Source organism: Ipomoea triloba, chromosome 1 (assembly GCF_003576645.1).
Source record: "Ipomoea triloba cultivar NCNSP0323 chromosome 1, ASM357664v1".
NCBI classification, from domain to species: Eukaryota; Viridiplantae; Streptophyta; class Magnoliopsida; order Solanales; family Convolvulaceae; genus Ipomoea; species Ipomoea triloba.
In genome coordinates, this window is record NC_044916.1 from 16,977,538 (window position 1) to 16,987,850 (window position 10,313).

The window sequence follows — 10,313 nt, forward strand, 5'->3', positions numbered from 1 at the left end:
GAATGATGTGGATGCTTAGTTGAATAGTTGTCAACTAAAATTTGGATTGGTACATCCTAATGGCAGATTGGGTAATATAATTACATAAAGTTACTACAAATGTAAATGTTTAACATTAAATTTTAAATGTTTATAAATAATTACAAGGGTAAATATTTAAATTTTTTTCACTAATAAGCTTTTTTTTCTTTTCTTTTCTTTCTTTCTTTTTTTTTTTTTTTTTTTGAAGATCAGCTTCTTTTTCTTTTTTTTTCTTTTTTTTTAAAAAATTCCTCTAGAAGCTTATCAAAAATCCCTGGCATGTCCTTTGAGATCTATTCATCAAATGCTGATTAGTTATTGCAAACATAACACAGGGAACCATGGAAGCCATTTACCAACTCAATTTAACCTAACCTCTCTAGCTGACAAAGCAGTAGAGTATATTCAATAATAAACCTGCAACCACACTGTTCAATATCTAAAGTTTACAGATGATCCTAGCACTACTTCAAATCTTTTCTATGGAAATAAAGTTTTTTTTCTACTCAGACAACAATTCAGTATCAAGTATCAACTAGAACTACACAACATTATGAGAGATTAATTTGTCACATTACATTTCCTTAACAAATACATAACTGCCTCTCAACTATCAAGAATGGATTTTTTGTTTTTATGCTCCCCCCAGGAACAAACCATCCTTAATTTACAGCATTTTAGGAATCCCAAGAAGGGATTCTATTAAAATTATGAAAGCTTACAGCACTGCCTCTCATATACAAGACAAGAGAATACAGTTAGATATGTTAAGTACCATAAATGAATATCCCTCCCTACTGGTTGATCTGTGAGAGAGGAGAGCGCGGAATTAGTGATGGTGGTGGTGCCTTTGCTTCCTCCTTAACTTGAAAGGACTCATATGAATGGTTCTCCCGGAATTCCTCCTGTAGCATCTCCATGGACATGGGCCGTAGTGATTCAATATTCCCTTTGCTTGGAACATCAGGCTCAAACCTCACTGGTGTTGTTCCAGTTGGCTCATAATCCTGGGAATTATTCAAGTTATGTTGAGAGTTCACATTGAAAACATAAGGACATAAATTAGACTTGCTAATTGATTGAATTCAATCCGTGGTTTAGCCTGTTTTGGACCATGGTCCACAGTAAAATTTGCCAAGATAACATGATAAATGCTCGCTCAGCCACAAACACTAATGTTAGATTGATACTATTGATCAACACATACCATATATCTTTGCTGGAATGTTGCACAAGCATTTTGCTCTATGGAAGCTGCCTGCTTAGAGTGATCTTTCTGGAGTTCTTCTAGTGTTCCAGAATGTGCAGTGGTAGTACTCAGTATACCTGATATAGATCCCCTCTCTTGCTCTGACAAGCCTGAGATTATAATGGAAAACCCACAAAGGCCGCATTATTGAAAGAGCAATCACATCAGCAAAGTTAAAATACAATGATCACAGCAGCCAGCTGAAGGAAAAGGAAGAAAAGAAAATTGGCCTGCTGCTAAAACTGTGTTTATACTATGCATGCTGAAGTAAATTGTTGTAAACATTTGTAGAAGATTTTTTAGTTTTTTGAAATTTACCATCAAAGAATTGAATAACATCATCACTATTTCTCTTAATGTCTTCTTCAGCAGCCTCTCTTGCAGAGTTAAACTCTGTCACGTGATGCTTGTTACTATCACATGTATTCCTGAAACAGAAGCACAGCACAAAGGTTGAAAATTTATGATAAAGTGCAGCTAGATTTCTTTCTAGACCAAACAACATAAGGTTTATCCTGATGTCATAATTTATTTTCCATTGTTATCAATTCTTGTGCAGAACCATACATTAGGACAAACCTAACAAGTGAATGAAGAATGGTTATGACATGCTGCACTATAGACTAACCTAACAAGTGAATGAAGTGTTGAGACATGTTGACTGCCCATGCCATTTATGGATTCACACATACTTTGCCACTGCTGTAAAGCTGTCTCGGTAGTGGTTACACTGTACAAAAAGAAACTATGATAAGGAATTACACTGACAAAATGTTAGCAGGGAGAGAAGAAAACAAAGGATGTCTAAGGAGCATAGATATTAGTTATCATTCAACAGTAAAATGAGACTACAGAGAACCGAGCATAGGAGGTGAAAGGATAAGAAAGATTAGAAGCTTACCATTAAAATGAGACTGCAGAGAACCGAGCACAGGATGTGAAAGGATAAGAAAGATTAGAAGCTTACCATTTTTCTAGTGATGCTTCCATTCGACAATGTTTTGCAGCAGAAAAGTCGGCACTGTCTTTGGTGTTGGTCCCTGCTTGCATGAAGAAATCTGACCATTTTCTTTTTGCAGCTGTTGTAATACCCTCCATTGATGTAACACGTCCATCCAAAAATGTCTTGTTTTCGGTAACTGTTTCTCTGAGTTCCACAAGCCTTTCATCCACCTGTCACCTCAACATTAAAATATTTTGCAAAGGCAAAAGAGTAATACATACCAAATTCAATCAATTTAAAGAACATACCAACTCCTTTTGAAAATGCATGTGATGGTAAACCAGAGAGGCCACATCAGCAATAAGCTTCTCAGCCACTGATCTTGATTGTTCCTATAGAAGAAAACCCCCACACATGTAAGGCACTTGCCTATACTGCTACACAGTATCACTTTTGCTCATGTTTTTAAAATATACCTCATATTCCTTCTGAAATTCAAAAATTTGCTTTGTTTGAATTTCATCAACTTTCTTTGCATGGCAACCAAGTGTTTTTGATTCCCCTACAAGCTTATCAAAAAATCCTTGCATGTCCTTTGAGATATTCATCAAGAGCTCGGTACTGGCAATAAATCTCTACAAAATATGAAATACACAAGAAAAAAAAAGTACATAAAAGTCATTAAGTTCAAAAGAAGATATGCATGTAGTAAGTGAATAAGTCAGTCTATTATGTAGTAGACATTTATTGACAACTTCAAATTATTTTTGCTAGAAATTAAAAATGTTTTTAATTGAACACTTTGTGGTTTAATGCTTGAAGTGATGCAAGAACATAAAATTATCAAGAAGCTATAACTAGGGTGTTCTTTACAGAACTAAATCAATATACTTATATACTAACATGGCGAAGCTCTTGAACAAAATGTGCCATTTCTCCTTTGTGAGTCAACAAAGTTTTCTGAAGAGTATCAAATATGCTATTTGTTTCAAAAGCCTCAGCAGCTAAGAACTGTATCATGGAAAGAAATGTGTTAGAACAACATACATATACCAATCTACCTAGTATAATCTAATATAAAAGGAATAAGGATCAAATAGGTCATTCAATTTTTATGAAAAACCCAATTAAGCCATTGAACTTGAAAATTTGATGCAATTAAATCCTTTTTACCCCTATAGCAAGTTAAACAACAAATTATAGCTAATTAGGATGCCCACACCAAATTTTTGAATGCCAACTCATTTATTTATTGCTAATTTGGATGCCTATAATAATAATAATAGTTATTATCATTATTATTATTACTTTTGGTAAATCCACCGAATCTTTCTCTGTTCGTTTAACGGTCCGGATCCACTCGCGTTCGCTGCAGGAGGTACAGGAACAGGCCCAAGGGGAATCGTCACTTGTGAGAATCTAACTCAGGTTCTCCCGAAATTCTTCCCCACAAAGAGAGCTTACTTGCCACATTATTATTATTATTATTATTATTATTATTATTATTATTATATTATTATTATTATTATTATTATTATTAAAGTAATAGAACCTTTCCTCAATTTGAAACTTAAAAAGAGGATGATACGATGATAGCATTTTATACACCATACTCCTCATGGCTACAACATGCTAGCTTCACCTTGATTGCCATGGTCAAAAACTATAGAATTAAAAAAAAAAAAAATTAAAAATAAAGAGATTATGAGAGAGAGGTGGGGGAAGAAGTAAGGAGTAGAGTAGCGGTATTAGTCAAGACAAACATTGATGAAAACTCCATAGTTGCCATGGTAGCTTCACCTTAGCTGTCATGGCAGTGGCAATTGACATGGAATTAAAATAAAATGGGGAAGAAGTGATTAGGACGAAATTTGGATGAATTAGGTTGAAATAATAATAATAATAATAATAATAATAATAATAGTTGGCATCCAAATTAGCAATAAATAGATGAGTTGTCGTTTAAAAATTTGGTGTGCCATCTCTGTCGACTATAACATGTTGTTAACCTGCTATAAGAGGTAAAAAAAGTTTAATTGCATTATTTTTCAAGTTCAATGACTTATTTAGAGTTTTTAAAAGTTTGATGGTTAATTACATTTTTCATAAAAATTGAATGGCCTTATGCCCTATTTGACCCTTTATCCCAATATAAAATGATCAAACTTTAGCATAGAAAAAGAATACAATGGTGTGCCTTACTTCATTAATTGACTGTCCATTTGAAGATGCCAAACTGGATATTTCATCAAGAGCAGCACTGGAGCTAGCACTATGCAACCTCACAGCATTTTGCATGGCACCAAAGTGAGATATGTACAAGGCCCTTGAATCATTGACTTTCTTCTTCAATTCTAGTATTGCCTATATAAGAAGTTTTATGGAAAATTGAAATGAGAGCCGCAATAGGCTATAAATTTCCAATATAGGTCACTAGAAGAGACAAGGTCATGTGTTTGCTGCAGTAGCAAAGTGCCCACCCATTGACCACTAGGTCATAGTTTCAAACCCCTAAAAAGCAGAAATAACCTTCCAAAAACAAATGTAGGGACGCATACATATCCTTACAAAACCTTGCAGCATATGAGGAGACTTGCACACTGGTGTAGCTTTTTTTCATACCGATAATAGAAGGGTGAAAAAACACTTGAAACTTTCTTATTAGTTATTTACCTTATCATGTAGTTCAAGAAACGAATGACAGAATTTCTCAACACATTGAAGGTGTTCACTCTGCTGGGACATAGACATGGCCACTCTGTTACAAAGAGAACCAAGCTGGTTTGCAAGCTCAGCTTGGAAGCCATTTACAACTGACCTATTATCAGCACTCAGTTTATCCTCTCTGGCTGCAAATAACATGAGGCAAGCAGAGTTATTCAACCATAAACCAACCAAAGCTTAGCAAGTTATCACTGAACAGCTCAACAACATACCAATTTTAAGAAATAGTCCAGCATTGTCTTGGAGAGCTCTCTCCAAGTCAGTGCGCAAAACGCATGCTTGATGTGTCAATGCATTTTCTGCAAAATCCCAATAATGAATTTTAGAAGCCAATATATAAAGCAAACTTCAAAACCCAAATTTGCTCAACCATACCAGCTTTTTTCTGTTCAGATATTATAAAATCTCGTTCCTTTAGGGCATACTGGCATTGTCTTAGTTCTTCCTCAGTACTGACCAACAGTTTAGTAGTTTGGTTCAAGTCTTTCTGCAACAAGCTTCTAAACTAAGACTTCTTCAAGAGAAAATAAAAAATAAAAAATAAAATAAAATAGTAATACATGCAACACACCTGAGTAGCATCCAGTTTGCTGGTCAATTCAGAACACTGTTGAACCTCTGCATCATACTTACCCCGCAAGTCCTCAAATTTCTTATCATCATAACAGGAAACTTTCTGTTAGAAACTTGATTATGAAGCAAATAAGGCAATTATGGCAAAACAAGTATAGAACCATACCTTTTGTTGGTTTTCTATTGTACTACCCATCTGTTCAATCTGATCTGCCATTGCCTGTAAATGAAAAGGCCAAAATCAACAGAAACAAACAATGACTTTACAGAATAAACAGTACTGGATAAAGGTTATACTACTTGATGCTTGAGTACATAGAAATTTTCTCAAGGACGAGATTTCAAAAAAGGAAAACTAGACTAGTAGGCAGGTACATATCAATAAATCTCAACTAAAACACTCACTGACAATTTGGGTAGCACTAAAGAATAACATCACTATATCATGGTGGTCTTGTGGGCCTTAAATGGCTAAGCATTTATTATGAAAAATAAAAAGAATAACTATGCAATACCTTCCTCTCACTTTCTTCCTGATAGTAACGTTCTTTAGGTATGTAGACACCATTCTTTTCACGAGCAGCATAAACCTCTAAATAAAAAGGGAGAAAAATAAACACCAGTGGAACCAACCAAAAAGTAGCCCTTTATGGGCAGGAAAAAAAAAAAAAAAAAGCCCAACAACAACACAATAGATAAAACACTACCTCCCTTTAGCCGCTCAATTTCACCATAAAGATCCTTGATAAGGGTTGACTTCATCATCTTTTGATTCACCTACAGACAAACATAATAGAGGATGACACTAGAAGCTAAAATTAATCCTTTATTCTAGATTCAAATAAATCAGTGTTAACTTGTTGTCTGGCACTCTGGCATGCTACAAAAGTAATCACTTTAGTGGCAAAACTTAGAAGATATTGAATCTACCTAAAATAATGGCTCAATTTTTTAGAGGAAATTGAAATGATCAAGAAAAGATTACCATGTTAGTGAAATTGAATTAAAAAAACTTTCTTCATAGCTCTAAACTCGTTGATATTTAAATACCATGCTAGTTTGATATAAATAAGCAAGGGCATCAGTTGTTGACATGCAGGGAAAATGACAATTAGGAGTTTTTACTTTCACAATATACCTCAGGCTTATTCTTTATATTCTTTGCCCTATGTGCATAATCCAGTGTGCTAAGGGTCTCCTCAAGACAATGAACAGCAGGTGACACTGTGGCAATAATGCATGTTTTGGTTCTTCCCCCAAGTGAATCTCGGAGCAAACGTGTGAGTTTGCTATCCCTGCGTTGGAAGTGAACATTACAAAAAGAAATCAGTAGTTGGATGGAAATAACTAAAATGAAAGAATGACCAATAATCTGTTACCTATAGGGAACATGCCCCAAATGTTCTACAAGAGCATTAATCACCCGCCCTAGAGTAAGAAGACTTTTATTTATTTCTCCGGCTTCTCTAGCACGACCCTGAAAACATAAATGAAATTAATTGTTTTTCTTTGATTTTATATAAAGGGATTGAAAGAATGAAATTACAAATTTCAGCAATCTAAATGATAAAAATGAGAAAACTTAGACAAAAGCAAATGCCAATCTATAACTCTGGCAACTTCAAGCAAATTACCTCCCTAGCACCAGAACGAGAAATGTTCTCCGATCCAGCCAAATCAACTAAATTTAGCTTGCCACATTTTATAAGTTCTTCACCTTCAGGGGTTGCTTCCTTGATGTGTATGGTTATGGAGAAAAGCGAATGTGACCGACTGAAAGATAGTAAGATACACAAAAAATTTAGCATAAAACCTTTTAAAAGGATAAAATGTAAAAGAAACATTACAGTCAAATACTATTAAATGTAAAAAAAGATACACAGGCAAGCACCTTGATTGTTTATTTAGCAAGGTTTCTGCAGTGCGGCGCTTTGCTGATCCCCTCTCAAGTAGAGTGAATATCTCACTAGCAGAAGTCACAATTTCCTCTTCAAGGCCTCTCACAAGAACTCCACCTTTCCCATCTTCCATGAGTGGCAGTTGTTTCTTTTGCTTGTCCTCTAAAGCAACTTTAGATAAGTCCTCAGGTGCTAACAAATCAGTGATCTCCTCATTATATAACTCTAAGAAAGTTACTTTCACACTGTATTCTGCATTTTGACTCTCCAGTGTATCAAATATTTGCTTTATTGCTCTAGGTATGACACCAGCCTCTTGAGGCAGCCCTCCATTAGGCCCAGTCTGCGTTGTAAATGCAAGACTCAAATCAGTGACAAAATACCTTAGTTCCTCTTGAGATGATGCAAGGGTAACAATAAAACCTCATTGAACAGTACCTTTGACCTCTTACATTCACCCTCCATGGTGTAAGTTTTTCCTGTGCCAGTTTGACCATAAGCAAAGATGGTGCAGTTGAAACCCTCTAAAACTTCATTGACAATGGGAACAATTGCTTGTTCATAGAGATCCCTTTGCTGAGCTGAGGGACCAAAAACCTGAACGAGAATGCAATTCCATAGAAAAAAACTATAAGATAATCTTTTGAAACCCAACATTACCAATTATCTTAGCTTTTGAATGGGCATGAATATTGCCTCATTAGTCACATGAATGGCTATGTTTAAGTGATAATTTCATTAGTATCCCTATTGAATGGAAAAAAGAAAAAAAAAAATTGGTATGCACAGTGACATCTATTATCAAATTGGAACATAAGTAAAGCACCATTCCATTAAGTCTTTTACATTCCTTTATTTTGCAATTACTGGGAAAAATCGGCTCAAGATTACTTTAGAAGGGAATATCTTTCATCTATCATCTATATGGAGCTGAATCCAGAGAAAATGGGTCACAATACTATAAGCTCCTAAATACAAATAGAAAACTATACATCCCCCAAGAATCAGAAGATTAAAACAAAACTGTAAATAAAGAGAACAACATAAAAATGTCTAATAAATACCCGTAAAAGATACCTTGTCAAATGTAAAAACCCTATCAATGTGCTTCCCAGCAATGTTCTGCGTAACAGCCACTTCTCTCTGGTACTCATTGCAGGTCACCACCTGCGGCGCATTGTTCCTCAGTTCATCCTCACTAAATGGCCTGCAAAATCCATCAAGTTTCAAAATACGAAGAAACGAAAATGAAAGACAGAAAAACATAAGTAGAAATGAAGAATCTACTTATGTGCTTGGTATGTGCCAACAGTACCTGCAACGAAGCAGAACCTGAACATTTACACCTTTCTCTTTCTCATGTCGGCCCGACATTCTCGCCTCGACCAGAGCTTTTGCTTCTGTGTGTGTGAGTGTGAGTGTGAGTGAGAGAGATCTGGAATTGAAAGCGGGGAAGAGATTTGAATTTTTGAACGTTGCTTGAAGATTTGGCCGTTGGTTTAGAAGGATTCAAATCGACGGTCGATATGATGTTTGAAACCAGATAGCCTGTTCATACAGGCAGGACCATTTTTGAAAATTTACACTTGAACCCTTTGTTTATTGGTTATGCTTGGAAGTTGGACCATCCATCATCCTTATCAGTGGAGTTTTTCGCGGTTATTGAGGAGTTTTTGTAAGTGTGATTAGGAAAGAGAAAGTGAGTGGCGATAGAAAACAAAATAAAAAACAAATTTTATTTTATAAAAATAAAAAAATAAAAATAAAAAAGTAAAAGGGTCAGGCGCATGTTGCGCCTGACGCGCGTCAGGCGCAACAAGCCTTCCCTTTTTCCTGCATAATTACTGTGATATGATCTGGGTCTTTGCAGGAGTCTCTTCTCCTTGCTCTTTGCCCTTCTCTCCTCCACTTGGCATTGCATTGTTCCAATATGTAGTTATTGATGCTCTAATATGTAGTTAGGCCTTCGTCAATAGTGATCTATTTTTTTGAGTAATTTTTACATGTGTGTTTAGGAAAAAGAAGATGAAAAGGAAGGAAAAAAACAAAATAAAAAATTTGACAACAATTTTAATAAAAATGCATAGGAATTACGCGCACTACACGCGCCTGCTGAGAGCGCAAATTGATCCATTTCTCTTCACCTTGGGCCCTACTTATTCAGCAAAACGGCCGTATGCATGTTTTTCTTCTCTCTCTAATTTATCACTCTTCCACCTCATCATTTTTTTCTTAAAAATTGTGTAAAACTCATCAATGGGGAAGGCCTAAGGCCTTCTCTAATAGATAATATTTTGGTGTTGTTTTTTAAGGGATTTTGTAAGTGTGATTAGAAAAGAGAAAATGAGGTGGAAGAAAAAAAGAAAAGGAAAAAGAAAATAAAAAAACAAAAGCTGACAAAACAAATATAAAAAAAAACTAATATTACGCAAGAGAAAGTTGTTGTTGTCTTGCTATTGGTCAAAAACTAATACTACGTATTACACAGGTGGGCCCCACTTTGGGCTGACAAAATTTGGAGTTTGCAGGAGAAAAATCCACATTTGTTTACATCTTCCCATTTGTTTGAAAAACACACTTGTCAATCTTTATCCTTAAATCTTGTGTCCAAATGGCTATTGTGAATAGTAAATGGGTTAGCTCAGATCAATTTTAAAAAATAAAGCTACTGCAAGTAAAGTAAAGAGAGAGAGATTTATAGTGGTTCAGAGATGGTGTAATCCTCATAGTCCACTCTTCTCCTTTCACTCTAAGGAGAGAATTCATTATCTCGTTCACCCAGATACAAATAGTGATTTTCCAAGTGCTACACAAGCACTTCACCGAGTGTCTCGCACAAAGCTACACTCAAACCCGAGCTTCTCGCACAAAGCTAAGCTCACGAGCGTCTCGCACCCAGCTACGC

General features: G+C 35.4%; 1 protein-coding gene across 1 annotated transcript; it reads right to left on the reverse strand.

The window, feature by feature from the left end:
- Nucleotides 1–385: 385 nt before the first annotated feature.
- On the reverse strand, nt 386–8,885 carry LOC116017508 (kinesin-like protein KIN-5C). Its single transcript, XM_031258118.1, has 23 exons — nt 8,724–8,885; nt 8,486–8,615; nt 7,847–8,005; nt 7,402–7,751; nt 7,145–7,283; nt 6,890–6,987; nt 6,649–6,805; nt 6,218–6,287; nt 6,026–6,102; nt 5,677–5,730; nt 5,509–5,589; nt 5,313–5,424; nt 5,150–5,236; nt 4,887–5,062; nt 4,416–4,577; nt 3,117–3,224; nt 2,690–2,848; nt 2,522–2,605; nt 2,238–2,443; nt 1,899–2,000; nt 1,589–1,698; nt 1,229–1,380; nt 386–1,028 (listed from the first exon to the last, which is right to left on the reverse strand). Exons 1-23 carry the CDS (start codon nt 8,780–8,782, stop codon nt 816–818), a joined length of 3,045 nt encoding a protein of 1,014 aa, XP_031113978.1. The 5' UTR covers nt 8,783–8,885; the 3' UTR covers nt 386–815.
- Nucleotides 8,886–10,313: the final 1,428 nt, after the last annotated feature.